Below are 24,511 nucleotides of genomic sequence, written 5' to 3' on the forward strand. Positions count from 1 at the left end.
CATGCTTGTAGAAAGCCCCAGCCTCCTCCAATGAACACTCCATGTACCTTCAAAAGCAACCAGGTTTAATGTGAACTGCCTTCTTAATGCATCCAATACTGTACTCATATCACTTATTGATTCCCAAGTACCCTTTATCTCATGAAAGTCAAATTCAAGGCCTGTTTGCTTCTTCTAAGATCTAAATTCTACTAGCCAGCCATTAGGAAGCTGCACAGGCTCTGGTGTATTTCTGAGTCTTCTGAGGACTTGGCCTTGTTTCTCCATAAATATATAAGCTCCACTAGTAAAGACACAATTCAAATCCTCAGATCAGACCAGCACACCAGCATAATTACAGGAGCTGAAAACGAAGGTAAAATCTCTATTCACATTGGCAAATACTGCATTAGGCTAAACATCAAAAATCTCCTCCACAACAAAACTGACACCATTTACAACACTGACCTACCCAATACAAGGAAAGGCACATGCTCCCACTCCCCACATCCTCTATCATGTCTCTTCTGGTTCTCCTTTCAATATTATGATAAAAAGGCATTTTAATCTGGATGATCTAGAGGATTTAGACAGCTACTGTTCCTAACGCACCCCCTTTCTTTGCAAGGGTCTGAAAAGTGTAGCAGCCTTCCAACTCCAACGGCGATTGGTCGCTGCAGCCCCCTGCAATGTCTTGGAAGATACTCATTAGATTGCTAATCAAGGTGAGCCCTCCTAACCTATCTCCCTCCATTGAGCACCAAATTCTATTTAACACCCTATATTCCCTGACGAGCATCTTTAACTCTGACATTAAGTGGTTCACCTTGTTTCTGACAAACATCCAGCAATATTCACGTGGATTCCTCAAAATCCCCTCATCTCCCAGTCAAACACAAGATCCCGGAGACTTCCAACCTTGCACTTTTGTTAGCCAACTTCTATGTAGAACCCCTTGCAATAGCTACTCAAGACACCACAATCCACTGATGTACAGACAATAGGAAGTTACATCTAGAGGTGTCATCAACATACAGGTCCTGAGGGCCTGCTATTTAAACCTCAATGTCAAAAACTGAACCCCATGAGAACCGAGCTCATGTTTATCAATGGAGGTAAATTCCAACCAAACCGAGATCTAGCCGATGATGCTATGGAGCTCACAGGTTTCTCCCTCGCCCCTGCCATCAGGGCAACATCTTTAGTCTTCCAAATTGACTCCTGTTGCTCTTTTAAAAAGGTGCAATACTGAAATCCCATCTGGCCTGGTATCAGATCAACGGCCCATGTTCTACCATTCAACCACTCATTCATGTTCACATAGATGAGTGTAACATCCACTCACTTGACGCTCGAACAGCACACTCCTTCTGCGCTGTCTCTATCTGTCTCTCTATGTTGTTCTGTGTCTTTCTCTCTCTCTTTCTTTCTCAGGGCATACTCACACCACTTTATGCACAAGTCATCTGATCCTAGTAAATTCCAAAGCTAGAAGGACAGGAAATGGAAACTTATCTGCTGGTCTGCTGCCCCATCAATGATATGAAACCTCCCTTCTCACCTCTACATTTTCCCATTCTTTGCCACAGTTCAGCAATCCACTTCATAACCCCTCACGCTTCTCCTTGGTGACCTACCCCCATTTCCATAGAGTCACAGCCCTAAAAGCTGCTCTTATTAAGTATGAGTATCAGTAGGGGATTTATTGAGTGTGCGGCTACTCAAAAGTGTATCCCGGTGCTATAAGGGTTGCAAGGAGAAATGGAGTGCTGAAGATAAAAGTGCGAAGAGCTAAGTCTTACGTTTTTTTCTTAATTTCCTGATGTGTCCAATCCTGAAGCTGACCCATATACCTCATTCAATACTAGGAATTCTATAACTCAGGAATGAACAATACTCCTTCTAGTGGTGGCACTGTCGTGCATTGATTACTGCAATGGAGTATATGTATACTTCAACGTTAAAAATACATAATTAAAGAGCAAAGAGATCAAAACCTTACCACTTGACTATTCTTCAGCTTGAAAATACTGATCACATGACTCAGCTTTAACATTTCTCCAATAGGCTGCTAACTTAATAAAACATTGAATTCAAAACATGTTGCATGCCACAGAACTCTTTCTACCACAAGGCCCCTGATTACTTTGCTGAATTATTTCCACTTTACCACTTAAGCAGACGGCTAAGACTGGCCTCCTCAAGGTCTCACAATGTTCCCACAGACATATTAAGGGTGTCAGGGCAGATTTTTGCATCATCAAGACTCCTCAGCCTGGGAATCTGTTTCATTCTACCTTTGCCATTAGCCTAACATCAGAACACTTCCTTAACAGTGAAGACCATCTCTTTCCACCAAGCACAGTCTTAGATAACTTCCCAAGTTATAGGGAGTAACTCCTCCCCCATTTCCTTGCAACATCCGCTGGTCACGGGCATATGTTATAAAACAATAGAAAAAATACATGAAAATAAAGTACTTAATGAAAGGTGTTCAGCAACCGTGAAACTATTTTTGCCAGAGTTAATAGATTTTTGGGGGTTGAAAAGTGTAATTATTTAACACAAAATTAGATGTTTTTTTGAACTTTTTATTTGTCACTACTTACCATCGCCCAGGAATGTATTTAGTTTTGATGAAAACATGGTATATTAGAGCTGTACAGGCTCCATAACAATGCACAGCAAATGCAGTTGCTTTGCTATATGGATTAAAGGATGTTTGATATCATAATTTGGTTCAGACACCACTGAGGTATGTTTGCCATCCAATATTCATGGATAGGTAAATCAGGAACATGCTTGTTAAAGCAGAAAATGCCTTCTCCGAATATTTTTCAATATTTTTTCAACTTCGAAAAGTGAAATACAACTTCCTGCACATATTTAATGAGCAGTCAGCTTAATAAATATTTTATATTAAAAGCCTGTGTTTTTATGTTTTTTCTCTTTTTTCTCTAGCTTTTTTGATTTGCAACCATACAACTGTCTGCAGTGGATCTTATTTTAATAGATATAAGTGTTGAATACTAAAAACAATACAAAATACATAACTGATAAAACCATACAAATGTTCTGAGTTAGACATAAAGGTATTATGCTCTTTATCTTTCAACATATACAAATGTAGTGCTACTAATTTAACAATTTTGATGAATCTCTGTTCTCCTCTAAGCCAACCCATCCCACCGTTGTATGACACAACCACGCTTTCCTTTCCCACGTGTTCCTTAACAACGCGGGTGGAACAACAAATACGTCTGAACCACGCATTCCACTTACAACACAAGTTGTTACAACGACTTGCCTTAGGGGGACTCTGGACTTTGGAATAGTATAATTTACTATTCCAACTCCAGACCCCGCAAAAGCAGGGAAAGTGTTGAACTTTAACTAGCGCTGTAAATGGAACACATAATTCACAAGCATTCAGTGGTCTGCCTGCATTGCAAAGGCAATTCATTATGTGGTGGTTGTAGTATTTGCTGTTTCCACATCCTACCTACCCTTTTATTCTTCAATTGATAACTCTTGCATTCTCTTTTACACCACATATCTGCCTTGCCCCTATCTTCCCCATTTTCCCTTTCCTTCTCTCAGGTACTGATCAGAAATGCTTCTTTAATCTGCAGCTGTTCGGCCTTTAAGAGTTATCTGCTGCTCTTCATTTAATTACTGTCAGTATGTTTAGCCTACTAGCTCTTTATTTGCTCTCTTTCAGTCTACTCAGTCGATTTAAATTCCCATTTGTCAATTTTACTCTGCAGAACCTGCCCTCACCCCACCAAATATTTCTTATTGCCCTTGACGCACAAGTTACTATTTGTGTAACGATATATCTGTAAGAGACATTAGTTAGTGATAGATTTCTTACCTTAGAATATCCCCAGGTGTCAGACTGGATCCGGAAATGTTTGCGGAGCAGTACCCTTGCGCGTCGGTAGGTGTCATCTGCAGCTCCGCGCCCGTCGTCAGCGTCGTGGGTGCCGTGATGACGTCGTCGGAGTACTTAGACGCTGCCTCCGCGTGCTGACGTCAGTTCTTAGACACAGCTTTTCCGTGCCAAAAACGCAGAGCCATGTCAAAAACCAACACTGGTGCCATTGAAACTAGGGCCCTGAAAGGGGATGACCGTAACCCTATATATCGGTTCGCAGAACGGGGAGGATGGCTGGGTCGGTAAGGAATCTATCACTAACTAATGTCTCTTACAGATATACCGTTACACAAGTAGTAACTTGTGCATCTGAAAGAGACACGTTAGTGATAGATTACTTACCTTAGAATAGATACCCCAGCAATACCAACCACAGTGGTGGGTCTGCGAACCAATAATCACACCAGAAAGTCCTGGAGGACGGAACTGCAAAAGAAGCCATCCCTCCGGACTTGGCTGTCCAGGCAGTAGTGTCTTGCAAACGTGTGCAGCGAGGCCCACGTAGCTGCCTGACAAATGTCCTGCAAGAGGACTCCTCGGCCCAGGGCAGTAGTAGTCGCCGTGGCCCGAGTGAAATGGGCCCTCAGCCCAACAGGAGGTTCCTTTTTAGCCATAGAGTAGAACGCTCAGATGCACAACACGATCCACCGAGAGATGGTCCGTTTGTGCACCGCCCGTCCTACGTAACCAACAAAGAGTTGGTCATCCACCCGGAACTGGCGTGTGCGATCCAAATAGAAAGAGAGCGCACGTTTTGGGTCCAGACGGTGGAGCCGATCTTCCTCTTAGGAGGGATGCGGAGGCGGAATGAAGGTGGGCAAGGTGATGGACTGCCCGATGTGGAAGGCTGTGACTACCTTGGGCAGGAAAGAGGGTTTTGTTCGCAACACAACCTTGTCCGGATAGACAGAAAGGAAAGGAGGCTTAGAGGATAGAGCCTGGAGCTCCCTCACCCTCCTGACAGTGGTGATGGCAACCAGGAAAGCAGTCTTCAGAGTTAGAAGGCGGATAGGACAGTTGTGAAGTGGCTCGAAGGGAGCGCACATCAGAAACGTGTGTGTGATGCCCTTCAGAAAACGATTTACAATAGGGGACTTGATCAAAGATGGTTGATCAGGCAGCCTTAGAAAGGCTGGAAGGGCAGAAAGGTAGCCCTTGATAGTGCCCAGAGCAGAGCCCTGCTGGGCAAGAGAAAGAAGGAAGAGAAGAACCTCAGAAAGAGGGGCAGAGAGAGGATCCACAGCCTTTGCTGTGCACCATGCCACAAATCTGTTCCACCTGCAGGCGAATACCGACTTAGTGGAGGGCCGCCTGGCTGCCAGAATGATATTACAGACTTCAGGAGGCAAGTCAAATGGCCTCAACTGTCGCCGCTCAATCTCCAAGCATGGAGGTGGAGACTGGACAGGTTCGGGTGGAGGACCGTCCCCTGCTGCTGCGACAGAAGGTCCTCCTGAAGAGGCAGACGAACCGGGGGATCGACTGACATACTGAGTAGCTCGGGATACCAGTACCTTCGTGCCCAGTCCGGAGCCACAAGGATGACTTGGGCCCGGTCGCGTTTGATCTTCTTCAACACTCTGGGCAGAAGTGGTATAGGCGGAAAGGAGTACAACAGACCGCAACTCCACTCGCGACGAAAAGCGTCTCCGAGCGAGTGCCGCATTGGAAATTCCAACGTGCAGAACTGATGACATTGCACGTTCTCTTCTGTGGCGAATAGATCCAACCAAGGCTCTCCCCACTGCTGAAAGAGGCCTTGTGCCACGTCCGAGTTCAGACGTCATTCGTGATCCATCATGCACCTTCGGCTGAGCTCGTCCGCCCTGGCGTTCAGAGAACCTGCCAAGTGTTGAACCACCAGGGACACGCCCTGATGTTCCAACCACTGCCAGAGGCGCAGAGCCTCCTGGCATAGGGTCCACGACCCCACCCCGCCCTGTTTGTTGCAGTACCACATGGCTGTGGTGTTGTCCGTGTACACCTGCACTACACTACCTCGGACAGAGGGGAGGAATGCTTTCAGTGCAAGATGAATCGCCTGCAGCTCCAAAAGGTTGATATCGAGCTGGGACTCCACCGGAGACCAGAGGCCTCTGATCTCCGCCTCTCCCATGTGGCCTCCCCAGCCCTGGAGGGACGCGTCCGTCACAACTATGTGCTCCAGTTGGGGAAGGGAGAGGGATCTGCCGCTGACCCAATCGCGGTCCGTGAGCCACCACTGCAGCTGTCTCGCAGTGCCCTCCGAGATCAGGACATGGTCGGACAGTTTGGCCTGATGCTGGGCCCACTGAAACTTCAGGTCCCACTGCAGAGCCCGCATCCGCCAACGGGCGTGATGCACCAGAAGGATGCAGGAAGCCATCAGCCCCTGAAGCCGCAGTGTCAACCTGACCGAGACTCGGGATAAAGGCTGAAAGTCCGGAATCAGAGCCTGAATATCCCGAACCCGCTGCTCGGGAGGATAAACCCGAAACTGCGCCGAGTCGAGAACCGCTCCGATGAAGAGGAGCTTTTGAGAGGGACACAGGTGTGACTTCGGCACGTTGATGGAGAACCCCAGCAGGTGCAGGAGATTCGCCGTCGTCTGGAGGTGGCTGACGACTGTCTGGGGCGAGCCCGCCTTCAACAACCAGTCGTCGAGGTAGGGGAAGACTGAAACCCCTAACCTGCGCAGATGAGCTGCGACCACCGCCATCACTTTCGTGAACACCCGTGGGGCGCTGGTAAGGCCGAAGGGGAGCACGGTAAACTGAAAGTGCTCGTGGCCAACCGTGAACCGCAGGTAGCGCCGGTGAGCCGGCAGGACGGGGATGTGGAAATAAGCGTCCTGCAAGTCCAACGCTACCATCCAGTCTCCTGGGTCCAGGGGAGTTAAGACCTGAGCCAGTGTCAGCATTTTTAACTTCTTCTTCCGGAGGAAGCCGTTTACGTTCAGTAGGTCCAAGATAGGGCGTAGGTCCCCTTTGCCCTTCTTGGGTACCAGAAAGTAGTGGGAGTAGCAACCACACCCTACTTCTGGTCCAGGAACGTGCTCGATGGCCCCCCTGGCCAAGAGGGCCGTAACTTCCTCCTGCAGAAGCCGCATATGATCCCCTGATAAGCGGTGGTATTGCGGTGGCATGGCTTGAGGGGTCGTCTCGAAGGGGAGGGAGTAACACCTTCGGACGATTTGCTGCACCCACCGGTCCGATGTGACAGAGCGCCAGTGGGAGTGGTGATTGCGAACTCTGCCCCCCCACTGGCGTCACATGGGCCTGGAAGCACGGACTAGGAGGGTTTTGAGGCGGATGCTGCGGGGGAAGGTGTGGACTGGCCTCGCCGTTGTCCCCGACCGCCTCAACTGCGATTTCCACAGCCGCCACCGCGTTGGATGTCAGTCTGCGGTGCATGGCTGGCAGCACGTGTGGGGGCGCCCCTTCCCTGGCCACGAAAGGAGCGAAAGGCACCCGTTTGCTGGCACGGGGCCGAGAGGCCCAAGGACTTGGCCGTAGCCCTGGAGTCCTTAAAGCGCTCAAGCACGTGGTCTGCCTTGTCGCCGAAAAGGCGACGGCCATCAAACGGCATGTCCATGAGTGTATTCTGGACATCGGCCGAAAAGTTGGCGGACCTTAACCAGGCGTGGCGACGAATCACCACCGTCGTTGCCATCGCTCTGCCCAGTGAGTCGGTGGTATCCAGCCCACACCGGATAGAGTATTTTGCTGCATCCTGGCCCTCCACAAGGGCTTGGCCGAGTTTGGCCCGTACCTCCAACGGACACTCTGGCAGCAATTCCGCGACCGTGTCCCAGAGAGAGTGGGTGTAGCGGCCCAAGAGGCATGCGGTGTTGGAAGACCGCAGTCCCAGACTCAGGGAGGAGAATACCTTTTTGCCGTACTGCTCATACCTCTTGGATTCCCTGTCCGGCGGAGCCGACGGGAATGCGGTCTGGGAATTCGAAGCCTGGATGACCAGGCTCTCGGGGTGGGGTGGGTGGACAGGAAACATGGGTCGCCCGGGGCCGGGCGGTGGCGTCTGGCCACATTCCTATCTACGGGCGAACCCATAGCGGGCCTGGACCAAGTGACCAAAAGAACATCAGTCAAGGCCTCATTAAACGGCAGCAGAGGCTCAGCCAAGCTTGACTGGGGTTTAAGGACCTCAGTGAGGAGGTTAGTCCTCACGGCCGCGACGGGGAGCTCAAGGCCCAAGGCCTTGGCTGCCCGTTTCAACACCACACTGTAGGTTGCCCCCTCCTCCGTAGCCACGGTAGGAGGCGAGGCAAAGCCAGTGTCTGGTGAGGTGTCCAGACCACTGGCACCCCCAATTCGACCTGTCCAGTCCTCCTGGGACTGACACTCCCGTGTCAGAGGGTCCTCAGACCCCTTCCAATACTCCTCATCACCCATCTCCTGATAATCAGGGTTGTCAAAGGATGGGGCCGGTTCATAGAAGGTAAACTCGCCGGAAGCGGAGCGAGGGAGGCATCGGGGACAGCGCCGCCCAAGGACGGCGCCGGGGGTGACACCTGAGGGATCAGCGCCGGTGAGGTCGTCAGGTCAACCGGCAACGACCCGGATCCTGAAGCGGTTCCAGTGGGGCCCGAAGGCGTCGGGGCCAAAGCACCTGGCGGCGTTGGGGCCGAAGCACCCGACCCGCTAGGGCCCCCAGACGGGTCCGCTGGGCCCGAAGGCGCCGCGGAACCCGTCGGAGAAGCGATGGATCTCATGGCCATGAGGAAGCGCTCGATCTCCCCCGGCGTCGAGTTCTGCCCAGGGACCGGAGGGTGTGGGGCAGGCCGCGACGCCCGTGACTCCGACGGAGCCGCGTGGGGGGTATCACCCGAAACCCCGGCCACGTCGCGCGAGCGTCAGGGGGAGTCGGAAGAGCGATAACGTCTCTTCGACTTCTTGTGCTTACCTGTCGACGACTTCGACCCGGAGGAGTGATGTCGACTCCCGGAGCTGTGACGGCTCCTACCCCACGACCTGTCCCTCAACCTCCGTTGAGACCGGGACCTCTCACAGCACGGGCCGACTGCCGGAGTTCGAGTTCTCCCGCCTAGCTTTCGAAGGCAGGGCCCGGCAGTCGAGGCAGGTCTTGTCGTCGTGGTCGACGCCTAGACAGTGGAGACACCGACGGTGAGGGTCGGTGACCGACATCAGTCGGTCGCAATCCTCACAAGGCTTGAAACCAGGCATCCCTATCGGCACCGTCCGGAGTCGCAAGACTCAAGAAAAATGATCAAAAGGGATCAAAAACGTTTAGGCAAAAAGTGACTAAGGTACAACTTTTTCCGGATCTGCGCTGCTGGCGCGGAAAAAAGAAGAACTGACGTCAGCATGTGGAGGCGGTGTCTAAGTACTCCGACGATGCCCTCACGGCGCCCACGACGCCGACGACGGACGCGGAGCCGCAGACGACGCCTACCGACGCGCAAGGGTACTGCTACGCAAAAATTTACGGATCCAGTCTGACGCCTGGGGATATTTTAAGGTAAGGAATCTATCACTAACGTGCCTCTTTCAGATTTCTATTGCCCCATGCCTCTGATGCCTTCACTATGAGCAGTCCATTAAAATTACAAGTTGGAACTACAAGTTTCTATATTACAGAAAATGTTCAAGGATAAATTTGGATAAGTACAAAGCAACAAAATCTACATGCTTTAAAGGGCAAAACGTGTAATTGGGGTTAATTATAACATATTTTAAATTCTGATCTTCACAGTATCGAATTTTAAAAGGTGCAACAATTATGACATCCTGCATGGGCTAGCCATAATGCGGGTGTTGGTAGTGTTAGACATGGTGGACCACTCTACTCTGCTTTCTACACCAGATCCCTGTAGCATCCGTGGCAATCATCAGATTAGATTGGTCCTATTCTTATCTCTCCAGTCACTCATTTTCCTGGCATTCTTCACTGTCACCATCAAATCCCGCCAAGGTCCAGTCGCAGGTCTTCTCATTTTACATTGTACCAATCTGCCACTCACGAGAAAGCAAGTGAGTGAGGGCACGGGTGAGTGGGCGATGCTGCTTGTTCATTAAAAAGATATACAGGTTCTGCTATAGCCACTGCCAACCCCCACTCTGCGCATACCAGGAGAATTAATCTTATTTTCTACTACGTTGTGGTATTTATTTTAAAGTTATTTAAGTCTTTATGGACTACAAGACAAAGAGGTGGATGAGAAGCAGCAAGATTTTTAAATGTGTTCTGAAAGAAATATGGGTCCCAGCCCTGACCTATATGAGCTATTGGTTCTTTCCACTGCTGCAGCACAGGCAATCCTCAAGTTGGCCAACAGGCATTCAAGAGCCAAGAGCTCAAACGAAAACAGAAAGAACTTGTTTGCTGAAAATCTTACGTCATTCCTACCCGTTGACAGAGTTTTGCTTGGTGCTCACCTGGTTTTGCTTCAGGGTGGATACCAGTTTTTGTAAGCTGATATTCTCCTCTTCTAGCTCGGTGTAGTCCTGGAGGAGTCGCGCCTCACGAAATTTGTATTCCCGAACTTCATCTTTCATCCGTATCCTCTGGAGCTCCAATATTTCATTGTTCTGTGAGAAAAAGGCAATGCAGCATAGTTAGTATCCCATCGTAGACACACGATCTTCAATTTGCTCAGAAAATTTGCAATTGATAACTAATAAAGTACATAAATGAGCGAACATGTGCATTACTATTTGCATTTCAGGCATGCTGCAGTTCTTTTGTAGTAATGAAAATTTGGTCAGAGCAATCCAAATGACAAAGTTGCAGCAGCATGCTGCCTAATGTTAGTTTCTAGAATAAAGACTACTTCAATATTCCTTTAGGTATCATTATTGTATTCAATGACTGATCCCAAATCAAAGGATCGGAACTATATAAAAAATACTTTTTTTTTAAATCTAAAACAATTTCACACTGAAGAAACAAATACCTCATTTTTAAGGTGAGGATAAATGAGGTCTGCACCTTAATTAGTACTGTTTGGAATTAGCAAATTTGGAGCATCGTAAAGTGGACTACAACGTAGAAAGCAGTGATTGCACAAATAGATGTTATTTCCAGAGATAAGTTTTCAAAGCATGTCAGAAGGAGACGTAGTTGTAAACAGTGAGTATTTTGGTTGTGAGAAAATTCCAAATGTGAGAAGTATTGATGGCAAAGGAGTGGCTTTGTTACAGGGGTGGCTAGCAACTTTAAAAATTAGTGGGGAGCGGTGTGCCATAAAACTTACAGATATGTTGCCTGTTGCCCTTCCCGACGACGAGGAGCAGGAAAGGTAGGTGGTTTACTTCCTGCTTCCAAATGTAGCCAATCCTGGCGCTGTTCAGCAGCGCCTGGATTGGTTGGAGCAGGCTGATCCAGTGCTCATTTTGAGGCAGGTGGCCTATGCCTGCAATGCCTCAGCTGTTGTGCAGCATTGGAAGGCTGTAAAGTGCGCATGACAGAGTGGCCGGCTGTAGACAGGTGGCCAATCTGTCATGCGCACTAGAAGCAGTCATCTTGCAATACACAGTAATCTATCTGCCCCGCCCCATCCAATACACTTGAGCTAACGCGGCCGGTGGCACACAGAACAGGAAAATGGTATGGTAATGACCATTTTAATATTCTTTGTGTACCTGCTGTACTCGCAGCAGCTGGGGCGTAGCCCCTCCGCCTTAACAGAGGAGCCGCCCCTTCTTTGTTATTAGCTAAGATCCGGATTTAGCGCATTGACTTTCTTCGTGAGCAGCAGATGTTTGCTACCAGACAAGCGAAGGTCACAGCAAGTAAAGGAGGCAGGTTGATAAAATTTTAGTTACAACAGAATAATATTCTCTGTACACATGCAATACAACTCTAATCTGTTTACACTCTGTAATGCGACAACTGCTGATATTGTGCTTAGAATTACAATTTTGCTACAGAATAACGGATGTAAATATTCCAAAATAAATTCTGAAACAAATGTAATTCTGCACTAACGTCTGGCCTTTACAGACAGAAATCCCTTGTGAAACTTTACGTTTCACGAGCAGATGTTCCAAACTATCCCCTCTAGCCACCAGATTCCGCAACATGTATTTGCCAAGGTGCTGTGAAATCAGCTAATATTCCTGCACACCGCCAGCATTACTAATGCTGCTTTTATCCACCTGCAACCTCTAGCTGACTTTGTAAAAACCTAATACAAATCTCAGGTTATCAATGGCACCATATTCATGAACATGAGCACATTACCTGAATGATACGGGGAGAGCAAAGACTAACAATTGGAATAGCTTTCCGTGAGTACAAAGCTCCTCCATTTAATAAAAAGTGTAAGAGAACACTGCAAAGGAAACAGGTCTGCCATGGAATCTGCCCGAAAATGTAACGTTACAACGCGATCATTTAGATTGTGGTACGTTACATCATGGTTATTACACCGCAAGTCGTTACAATGACTTGCGCTAGAGGCGCTGGACTTAGAAATAGTATGATTTACTATTCCACCTCCAGTGTGTGTAACAGTAGGGAAGGTGTTGGAATAGTAAATCATACTATTCCTTAGTGTAGAGCGCCATCCAGCGCAAGTCGTTGTAACGACTTGCGTTGTAATGACCGTAATGTAAATGTATTGTGGTGTAACGTTCGCCAATCTGTCCTTTAGGCTTTATCAATGTTTGTATATTTTCTCATGGTTTCTGAAAAATGTTATTGTGGGGAACATCCTTTACAACGCAACTTTTACCACGCAGAGCCTTTACGACACAACTATTACAATGCATGCCATTACAACGCATTGCGCTGGGGGGCGCTCTAGGATAGGGAATAGATTTAATTTACTATCCAACACCTTCCCTACTATCCACGGGGACTGGAGTTGGAATAGTAAATTAAACTATTCACTATCCAGCACCCCTCAACACTATGCGTTGTAAAAGCATACGTTGTAAAACTTGCGATGTAAAGGCATGCGTGGTAAAAGCATGCGTTGTAATGTCATACATCCATTATTGTTGGGGAAGCTGCAGGACCCTTGTCAATATAAACAAAGACAAAATTAGCTAAAAGCAAAAATATTTTTTGCAACAAAAAAAACAGTGCCATAGTAGTCTCTGGCACTGATGAGAACTACGTTGTGTGTGGATGCGCTCCTTGTGAAAGGGACGAATGATTTCACTCACAGAGAAGTGAGCCAATAACTGAAGTTACCCATTGCTCCATGCTTACATCTTGTACTGGGTGGCAAAAAATGTGAACAGACTAAAGGTTGAAGTGCATGGGGGGAGGGTGCACTCTGCCTCTCATCCCAGCACAGTTCTCCCCATTGCATTCTGATAAATGCAGTACGCTTACTTGAAAAAGTTGCTGTAGTTTTTCACCAACGTTGATGCAGGTAGTGCTGTTATCTCTAGACATGTGTTTCTGTGTTTAGCCCTTCATCAGTAGAGAGCAAAAGTAGTAGAGAACAGAGAAAAGTCCTCAGGAGTTGCTGAAATGGTGCCCAAGTCTTCACAGGTCACAGTACCACTCTATAGGCACACAGGTGTCAGCTCATTGGCTCAAGGGAGCCTTTTAAACACAAGGGGTAGGGAGCACACTGCCTTTCATCTCAGCACAGTTCTTTCTCCCCATTGCATTCTGGTGAATGCAGTATGCATATTTCCAAAGTTGGTGTAGTGTTTCACCAAAGTAAACTTAATTAAATAAATACTAATATGTGCGACAAACATAATCAGAGTGGCATCACATTGCTAATATGAATCAAACGTGCAATAGGTGATAGAGAACAATTGAGGCATATCTAAGTAACAATGGATGTCTGGAGGAGCTCCCAACAGCCTGTGTACTATGAGGCTGATTACGAGTCTGGAGGTTCGAGGACTGCCAGACTTGCGGGGCAGCTGCGGTGGCAGTCCAGCCACTGTAGAACCAGAGGTCTGACCGCTGAATTACAACCTCGGCGGTTGGATCACCATTGCGCCACCACAGCCGCCAGGGAACTTTCATTCCCTGGCAGTGGCGGGGAGGTCTTGAGGCAGCATTATGCTCCTACAAGAATATTACGAGTTTCCTCTCCGCCACGGTTTTCATGGCGGTTCCTCCTCCATGAAAATTGTGACAGAAAGGAAACTCCCTGTTGCCTCAGGTCCATGGGGTGCATGGAGGGGGGCCCAAATACCCCCGTACATGCACCCCAGTTCCTGCAGGGCATGGACTTTTCATTCTATGCCTTGCAGGAACTGTTTTTTTAACGTTCCTTACTACGGTGCCCAATTTCAGAGGCACCGCCATGGTAACGCCAAGAACAAGCCCTCCAGACACTGAGAAACTCGAAATCTGGTGGTCAGGTCATACACAGGTTTGGCATTGCAGGAGCTTCCCAGAGGGCATGGCTACCGTACCGCCACACTCGTAATCAGGTCCTAGGTCTCCTCCAGGTTACCTAATGCATTCAAATGTAAGCTCTCTTATCACTTAAGTAGCACCTTTTGGTATTTATATATTCATGTTTCCATATTTTCAATATTGAATGAAGCATAATAGCTCATTCACATTCATTGTATTACATGCATTTATGGGACCGCTGTGCATACTGCACCGTATAGGTAATTTGTTTATTTTGTTTATCCATTATTTGTTTGGCAGTGAGCAAAAGGGAGTCACTCCAGGCTCCATCTTTTATCGTTGTAAACTTGGGACTTTTCTCAGAAACTCTGGGATACCGTACTATCAATATGCTGAAAGTAATCCGATCTATATGAAGATCTTGTTCTGAATCACATTTCACTCCTCTGGAAAACTCTCAAAATCATTTAAGGATAGATGGGAAAAGATGGGTATCGGCAGGGCTTTAAGTGGGCTTTGTCCTGCTGATACTGGGCGCCAGCAGTTTTTAAAATAGGGCCTCGAAACGAGTCCCTATCGGGCTCTGTTTTATGCCCTGATACTGGTGTTTTTTTTTCCAGACTGCAGTGACAGCATGCACATCGTTGTCATGCCATATGAGCATGGTATGGGAAGGAACATCCTTTAAAGAGAGTAATTTCCTCTCTGGATTTCCTTTCTCTTATTGCAAAGCAGGAGCAGAAACCAATGGATAAATTTGATCTGACTCATGACACCTTCATTCCTCTCTCACTTCACCTACCACAAAGCTACCTGTTCCACAGAGCACCAACCACTCACTTGCTCTTATATCCCCGAATGTTAATGTGTCAATGCAAGCCACATGCATGAATCCACACCTACAAAGGTTAACTTTGAACGGGAGAGTCATGTTATTTTTCATGTTTATCACGTGAAGTCAAAACATTACAGTGGGGTGCGTGGTGAGCTGTGCTCATATCCCCTTTATGCTTTACAGGGTTGGTAGAGGCAGGAAATGGTAAATGTTGTAGCTAGCAATCTTGAGCGATTAAGCTTTTATATTTGCAAATTATTTTGTTAAAAATCCATCGCGAATAAATAAATTATCTGAAGCGATGGCCTTCTACTCTTGAACAAAAGTGGGAATTGCGTGATGGAATCGGTGCGAATCGTCAATCAACTGTAGCACATTCTCTGCGGTCAGAACTGAATAGCGTTTGCTGTTTTTAATTTTTTTTAACTTTGTTTAGCATTTTCTTATTAGACAAAGGCGAAGCACTTTGACCATTTACATTATGGCATATGCATGAATACATGGTTAAGCTGGTAAGGTTGTCGCACAAGCACAGTTAGGGTCATGAGTTATAAAGTATTTAACACAATAACTTCTCCCTTGGTCCGTCTCAGGCAACCCACTGATTTCCATAGGCATCATCACAACATCGTCAGGCCAGTGAGCCCTACATCTTGCCATTAAATAATCCCCTGTTCCGGGAAACAGCAGAACATAGTAATGCCTTAAATGGTGTGTTCCCCACTTCCGTCTATCCCACTCCCGTCGAGACAATACCCTGCTCTTGTTGTGTGGGGGGATCCGTCTGCTGTGAGACCAGGAATGTTCTGAAGGGGCCCCAAATGTCTTTAGGTCTCGAGGAGGAGGGGACAGTGTTGGCGTATAGTTCACTCTTCATAGAGCAGGATACCAAGCTATGGATCCAACCCTTAATCTTGGGTGAGTGTCTGCTTACCCAGCGTATAGCGACTTCACTTTTAGCCAACAGTAGACAGATAGCTACAAATCTGCGGATTTTCTGGGGAAATTGAACTACATAACCCAATAAGGCAATTTCTGGCAAAGGTACTATCGGCATCCCAACCATACTGCTGAGCGTTTTGTGTATGCCTGTCCAAAAGATATGTATGCCGGGGCATGTCCACGCGAGGTGGGCAAAGTCAGCATGTGGGAGTTGCATCTCTGACAACAGTGTGACCTAGTAGGGTCCATCCTGTGCGCTTTGGCTGGGGTTATGTACATTCTACGTAGGAACTTGAAATGGATCAGCTTGTGGCAGCTGTTGAGGGAAACATCATTCGTGACTGCACAACAGGCTGCCCACTGCTCGTCCGTTATGGGGTTGCACAGATCCGACTCCCAGGCGCCGCGTATCTTGTCATTGTTCACTGGCATAATGTCAGCACACACCTTGTAAAGCCGGGATATAACTACTACTGTCTATCACTGTCGTGAGGGGGGAGAAGGAAGCAGGTTCAAGTGGGTAGTCCGGGAGTTTAGCCCGCAGTGCGGAGCGTAGCCTCAGTAGGATAAATCTGTCCATGAATGTGATGTCAGGGAAGGTTTACTCGTCGTCCGGGTCGAAAATGTGGCCCCCTGGGTATAAATCCCCTATTTTGGCAATGTTACATTTAGCGCAGATTCTTTGTACCAATTTTTCAGCAGTGATGGGAAGCCACTTAGCATTAGGGAGTGGAAGGGCTGAGGAGTAAAGTGTTTGAGATGCGTCCTAGCCTAATCCAGGCCCAACTAGTGGTTAAGACCGGCTGTATGTCTTTGGGGATCCTAGGAATTGCCGTGGGCAGTATGGAGCACAAGGCGTATGGGAGGACAAAGTCTGATTCCGGACGTAGGAAGGGGATCCTGGCGTCCGGGTGATACCATGTTTGCGAAAAGCTACATTGTGCCGCTAGATAATACAGCTGCAAATCTGGGCCTCCATACCCTCCCCTGTTGCAGGGGAGCGTCATCACTTGTCAGCGCACCCTGGGCTGTTTGTTTCCCCACACTAGCTTGAGTAAGAGGGAATGGAGTGAGCTAAAAAAATTATTTGTGAGTGGGATCGGTATATTCTGAAAGAGATATAAAAATGTCGGCAGTAAATTCATCTTAATGAGGGAAACCCGCCCTGGTATGGATAGTGGGAACTTAAGCCACGTGTCTACTTGCATGTCCAGTTTGGAGATGGCCACCCCGTAGTTGCGTCAGAGAATCTGGTCTGTCTCAAGATGTATGTGGACGCCCAAATATTTCACTGAATCTGAGCACCACTCCAGGGGGAACTCTAGATCCCAGCGGGTTTTGCTAGCTGTGAGGGGGAAGATCACCGATTTATGCCAGTTTATACCCAGCCCGGAAAACGTGCCAAATCTAAGTATTTCCCTAATGAGGGAGTCTAGGTTAGCCTGGGGGTCTGAACATATAATATGGTGTCGTCGGCATACAATGAAACCAATAGCGGGCCTGTGGTGAATTGCAAACCGCGGCGTAGGTGTTTTTCTTGAAAATGTCTGATCAGGGGGTCCATTGCCAAAATAAAAAGCAGAGGTGATAGTGGGCAGCCCGGTCTCATGCCACGTGATAAAGAAAAAGGGGCCGATATGGTACCGTTTAGTCGGAGCCTGGCAGTGGGTCGACTGTACAATAAGGCTGTAGTGGAGATAAATTCATTGGGCATCCCCATACGCTGCATTTTGGACAAAAAGTAGGGCCACTCTAGAGAATCAAAAGCCTTCTCTGTGTCCAAAAGGATGGCCGCGGCGAGGGTACCTGGGTTTATTCTGTGAAGGATATTAAATAATGTGCGTATATTAAGAGCGGTGGAGCGGTGGGGTAAAAAGCCACATTGTGCAGGTGATATTATAGCCTCCATTAATAAGGAGAGGCTGCAGGCGAGAGCCTTGGCCAAGATCTTGTAGTCAAGATTTAAAAGCGACAAGGGTCGATATGAGTCGCACAAGTAGGGATCCTTTCCAGGCTTAGGAAGTAGTATTATGACCGCCTCTCGAAGAGTAGGGGGTAAAACCTGCCTCTCCAACGCTTCAGCATAGACCTCCAATAAACAGGTGATCAATAAGTCTTTGTACGCCTTGTAGAATTCACCCGTAAATCCGTCAAGGCCAGGAGCAGTGGAGGATTTAAGGGCAGAGATGGCTTCATCAATGCTATCCTCAGATATGGGTTCCGCAAGGAAGTCTGTCATGAACCTTTCAAGGTACACCAATGCAATTTCTGACAAGTAGGCCTCTTGATCTGTACGATCCTGCCCTAGTCTGGAGGTGTACAATGCTTTAAAGTAGGAAAGGAACTCCATCTGGATTTCTAGTGGGTCAGTGGTTGGTTGTTCAGATGCCATTTGTAGCTTGGTAATGTATGCCTTTGTGTGCTGGGTTCGAATCATTTGGGCCAAGCCCCGCCCAGGCGGTCACCCTCTCCATAGATCTTGGTGTTGTGGTATTTCCCCATAAAGAGGATTTCCCTCTCGGCTGTCTCTCTATATTCCAAGAGTAAAGTCGCCCGTTGTTTGTCTAAGTCCGGGTTCGATGCCACCAGCTGTCTCGCGTACAGGGCACCAAGCTCCGTTTCCAGGCGCGCTAGGGATTTACGAAGATCCCGAAGTACGCCGGCGCTCTTGGAGCTGCACACACCTCACAAGTAGGCCTTAAAATCCTCCCACAGTACCGCCTCGGAGTCAACCGAGCCTGTGTTTATGGCGAAGTAGTCTTCTATTGCTTCCTGTATTTCCTGCCGAAAAACTTCGTCCTCTAGTGCGCGATTGGGGAAGCGCCACTGCCTCTCAAACCCCTCCAGGTGGGGGATCTCTAGGGATAGCAGAACTGGGGAGTGGTCGGAATAAGTTCTGGGGAGCGTCCGAAGGCCATGAAACCAGTCGGAGATCTCCGGAGTCGCAAGCCAATAATCGATCCTTGTCCATGTGTTGTGGGGCTAGTGTAGTGAGTATATGTAGCATGTCCTGGGTCGCGGGCGCGGCCCAAGTCCATCAAGGAGAGCTGGTCACATAAGTAGTTCAAGGCCTTGCGTGCTCGGGGTTTAGGATCTGGTGCAGTCGAAGTGCTGTCTACGGTTAGGTTACGACAGTGGCGGCTGGTGGGATCTGAAAGTAGTGAGGCGTAAAAGTCCAAAACAGATTATTACACAGAACACAACAGTAACACACAGCACATCACACAGAACACAACAATAACACACAGGACCTTACACAGAGCACAACCGTAATACACAGGAAATCACACAAAACACAATAGTAACACAGAACACAACAACAACACACAGGACATCAAACAGAACAACGGTTGGTTGTTGGGAGAATACTTGTCACAGCACGCATCACACAATACTGTCAGTTGAATGCTTTTGGAGCAGGCCTAACATCACATATTTTAAACAATAAACTCTCGAAAAGATTTTCAAGGTTGAACTCGGGTTGTGCCGACCCCTGTAATACTTTTATGATGCCGGCGGTGTCCCAGGACTAGTAATGAAAGTCATTATTCCGCCTTCCCAATGTAAACACTTATATCGGTGCTAGGAAGATAAGGGCTATGACAGGAATACAAAGCTGTTTTATCACATGGGGCTGAAGTTTGGAAATGCTTTACTTTTTTTGAGGAAAAAAGGAAAATGAAAGGCCCCATTTGCTACACATTGCTGAATTTCTCTGTCGTTTTCCTGAGAACAACCACTTCTACACATCCACTGGGATCTTACCAGTACGTAATGTGTACACATGTAAACAACATCCTCCCATGAGTAACTCAGGCATTCACAAATTATGAATATTCCAGGCGTTAGTCACAATAACACCTAGAAAACGTTTTAAGAAGTGGCCCCAATGTGAGGCTTAAGATCTAAAGACAGCTTATGGTTGTTGATTAATCACGTTTGCAAATGTTCTAAATGTTCCTTTTCGAGGCTTCACCAGCAGAAGACTGAGATTCACCCTTAACTCTGCTCTTTGACCTGGCCCTGATAGAGGAAAGCTCCATTAAGCATGTGAAGTGGGTTAGAATCAGAAACAAAAAAAAGTGGCCGGAAAGATGGAGCGAGCATCAGTCCTTCCTCACTTTCTTGGGGGAGGTAGGTGTGCACTGCCACTGCACGCTTCCATTGGCCAAGTCCCTGACAGCATACAAGTTATTTACACTTCTGCTGGGGGGCTGCAAAAACACCCTAGGTAGCTGGCTGTTACAACCCCACAGCAGAATGGCAGGCGGCCCCACTCTGACACATCCACTCACCACGCACCCAGTGTCTACAAAGGAAATATGGATCTCTGTCTTATTTATAGAAACAGGCAGGAGCGACGCTGCGCCGTCTTGTTACACAGATGGTGGCAACATTCTCGTAGTTAACTTACAGCCACAGACGCCTGAGGAACCGAGACAAGACACATCTGCCCTCCAAAGTGACAATCTTCCAGGCGCTTCTTTTAACTTGAGCAACCTGGAGCATGGTTGAAGACGGTGTAAGAATAAAACCTTGCATGAAAACAAGCACATTTATAATTGTGCCTTAGTTATGTACAGGGACTCGAAATGGCGGGCTGGATGTTTGAGTCACCTCAGAACGCCTAAATTATATCTGCGCATTTGCACTGCAGAACAATTATTGTGAACATTTTAAGCGAGCAGGGGTCCAGATACTGAAGGAATAAAGCGAGACATTAAACAGAGATAAGGGTGGAAGTGATCGGCACAGTTGGATGACGTGTTGCGTTTTATATACAGGCTGGAAACCTACCCATGACTCGTCGAAGAAATCCCAACGTTGATTTCGCTGCCTCGGTCTAGAATCATCTTACTTTTTCAGGGGTCAGCTAGCAGGCCGTGACTGGAAGACACGCATCCTTCGCCTGGTAACAGCTCTGATTCTAGAGGAAGGGGGAGCGCGTGCCATCACTCTCCTCGTGACTCTGGTGTTCTTGTAGCAGTCCTGTCCACGCCAGGGCGTGGTGACGTCCCAACAGCGCCGACCAGTCACTGACAACATAGAGCAGGGCTAATACTGCCCATAATGAGACCCGGCTCCCCCGGGTCTCTGCCTGTTTGAGTGCAAGGAGAGGAGGAGGAGGGAAGGGGCTACTGCGTGTGTGCGCATGCGTGGGCAAGTCATAAAAATGACTTGTCCTAAATGCGCACACACTGCTGCTGCCCCCTGCCCTCCCTGCCACGCTGCTGTTATCTGCTAGCCCAGCCTGCCACTCACTGCCGCAGGCCCGCCCCCACACCCTTCCGCGATGACGTGACGTCACTGTAGTTAGTGACTCCAACCGACCTCAAGGCTCAAAATAAATGCATTATGACTTGGTAATTTGTATGTATGCAGTGACGGTCGTCCATGGCTAGTGGGGCAACCCCCCAATGGACGAACCGCCACTGGGTTACGAGCGATGTTAAAATCGGCTCCTATCAACTGAGGCATAGGGTCGACTTGCATTAGCTTAGAGAGCAACAAGTAGTAAAAATCAGGGGAGTCTGTATTGGGGCCATAGACACAAACCAATGCTATCCTGTGACTTAGTAGCGTGCCCACCACTAGCACAAATCTGCCCTCTGGATCACACACTTGGGTATGGAAGTGAAAAGGGATGCGTTTATGAATGAGAATGGCTGTGCCCCTGGCGTAATTACTGTAATTGGCAAAATATCTATGAGGCCCCCAGTTAGCGGCAAAGCGAGCTGGATCACCAGGGGGAAGGTGGGTCTCCTGTAAAAAGGCCACGTTGACTCCATCCCTGAGCAAATAATGGATTACTTGTCTCAGTTTACGAGTGTCATTCAAACCCCGGACATTCCATGTGGCCAGTGTGATGCCTGACGGGCCTGAGTTATGACCTATCTGCGCCATGGTGTGAGGTTTGGATGGAATATGATGTGTAGTAGATGTGTGCGTCTGCGAGGTGCTACCATGTGCTTATCTGCGTTAGTTCCAGTGCAAAACAACAAAAAACAATCCCCTCCCACCACCCCCCAACCAGCCTGCCCGCCCAATCGGAGAGGCAATACCAATTTTAACCAACCATCGCATTGTACCATGAATAAACTTAGTAATGTGAAGAACCAATAAGTAAGGTACATCCTGTTAACTCCAATATTATACGAGGTGAACACCAATAGGGGGGCGGTCACTCTCCAACGTCATAGCCACACATGAAATCTACAATGCACAATAAACCAGAACCCAATATGTACAAGGAACACTCAAATGGGCGGCCTATCTTCACAAAGGACAGATCAAACAATCAGCCAGGAACCGAGCCAGAGAACAGGTCCATGCTCGCATCTGATCCACTCCGCGGAGGGGAAAGTTTATCTCTTTCTGAGGATTGTTTGTTGTTCTGTTTGTAAGTACGGCAGAACTCCTGCACCTCTCTGGGATTCGGAAGACCCGGGTTCGACCATTGATCTCCACCCTCAGCCTGGCCGGTTATAACATTCCGTATTTTAGCCCCAGATTCATGAGTGTTGCCTTTACTCCCAGATATTTCCTCCTGGCTTCTTGAACCATGACTGTAAAGTCGGGGTAGAGAGACAGTTTGGAGCCCTGCCATAATGTTTTGCCGCGCTCGCGAGCCAGCCGCAGCACAGTATCTCTGTCTCTAAAGTTCATTACTCTAGCCATGATGGGTCTAGGCGGGCAGCCCGGGTTGGGTCTAGGGCCTAGCGATCTGTTCTGTCACAAATACAGGGGTGAAGGCTTCGCTCCCAAACATATCAATCAGGATTGTCTCTACTAGGCTGTCCATGCGACCCGCAGCTGTAGATTCAGGAACCCCCTTACTGCTCAGGTGTGTGGCCTCGAGGTGGATATGGGCTGAACCCGTGACTTGCAACCCAGATCAGAGCCTCCCAGCTACTCTGCCACCGCCGCGCTGCCATCTTGCGTCCCGCTTCAGATCTCCGTTGCTGTTCTTTTTCTGCCCAAATCGCTGCTCATAGGGACACCACTTGGCTGACGAACATGCTGAAGCATTTCAGGCACCTATTCCAGGCAGCAGCATAGTTTTCAGCCGCCGTGGGGACTAGGAAAAGGCTAATTAGTTGCATCTGCCGGGAGAGAGTCAGTGCCGTGCGACTATCTCGACCCACGGCCTGGCCACGCCCCCTGCTTTTAATGGTTAGTCATTCCCAGAGCTACTGTCATTCAGGCATCAGGCAGGCCTGGAACTAGGAGGTCATTGTTGGACCCGTGATTGTCCATTACCCCTGACTGCAAGGATGCTGAGGTGCTGTTCGTGAACCCTGGAGGCGTGTGTACTGTGATAAAATTAACGTATAGTGATCACAGTTCAATCTTGGTTTGGTGATTTATGCAATTGTTAAAAACATTAAGTGATTTCACCAAATTAATAGTGATAAGCTGTGGAGGAAAGGATGATTGTGCACATTGCCGCTTAGCCCAACTGGTTTTGTTGGAAGCTCCCAGTTCCAGTAGTAGTTCACAAATTGAAATATTGTAATATGACTGAGTGGAGACATTTTTTTCAATGTGCATTTGTCAGACTGAGTAAATACTGTTAAACTCCGCAACCCTACTGTGTGCATTGTTTATTAATGTCAGTGACATATTTTAGCCTTTTTGATTTGCCGTTATTTCAGTTGGTTGCAATCGATGCAGAAATGAAAAAAAGTCCTTATGTTACCATGCTGTAAACAATACAGTCTTGAGGAAGGGGAACCGTACCCTCTAGGGCTAGCCAAACTGTGCGTTAACAATTGCACCATTACATTGAGGCAGCACACGATGCTAGTTCTCATGATTTAGGCCATGCCCCTAATTGGATTGGCCACACCTCTTTAAGAAGTTTACCACGCCCCTTTTAAAGCACCCCCTTTTTTTATCCCACCCTAGGTATTGGGCCATCTCTTAAAAGTCAACCCCTCAAAAAAAGAGTTTCTGTTAATCTCACCCAAAAAGCCCAACCTACGAAGATGACAGGTGATCTCATGCGCCACCTTGAACGCACTGAATCCATCGCCATCTGTCACACCCCTAAACCTCCCCTAGACTCGAAGGGGAGTGAGCCGCAGTGTAACTGGCAGACACACCTCTGAGGGTGGGTAAACTGACCGGTGTTGTTTTCCTTCACAGCATGGTGCTGGGGTTTCACTGACCAGGCGGCTCTGAGGCTCTGCAACAGGAGCCTGAACTGGGCCGCAGAGGCGGACCCAGCCCCTGGAGACTGGGGGCAAGCGGCTGAACCTGATGAGGACTGGCTGCTGTGCCGGCCTGCACTCACCCTGAGAGGATGGTGGAGGATGCCGGCCCTAAGGCTACTGTGAGACACCCGCCTGTCCGCTTGGGCAGAGGTAGGCCTGTTTGATGGAGCTGGTCATAGCGGGATGATGCGGACTTGAGCGGAGGTCCGACCCCATTCCTCTGAACCAAGACCGCACTGAATTTGGGTCCGGTGGGAGAAGCTGGATGGGTCCCACGGCTGGGGCCACCTCTACATTCCAGCCTCC

At 48.2% G+C, this 24,511-nt stretch overlaps 1 protein-coding gene across 4 annotated transcripts in view; it reads right to left on the minus strand.

Annotated features, from left to right (window-relative positions):
* Positions 1 to 24,511, minus strand: part of BICD1 (BICD cargo adaptor 1) — an 808,512-nt gene that overhangs the window by 426,158 nt on the left and 357,843 nt on the right. For all 4 annotated transcript variants that reach the window (XM_086952776.1, XM_086952778.1, XM_086952777.1 and 1 more), the window contains exon 3: positions 10,312 to 10,464. In XM_086952776.1, coding sequence (XP_086808902.1) covers positions 10,312 to 10,464 — 153 coding nt within the window. The remainder of the gene's footprint in view (positions 1 to 10,311; positions 10,465 to 24,511) is intronic.

Source organism: Lissotriton vulgaris, chromosome 1_2 (genome assembly GCF_964263255.1).
Source record: "Lissotriton vulgaris chromosome 1_2, aLisVul1.2, whole genome shotgun sequence".
Lineage (NCBI taxonomy): Eukaryota > Metazoa > Chordata > Amphibia > Caudata > Salamandridae > Lissotriton > Lissotriton vulgaris.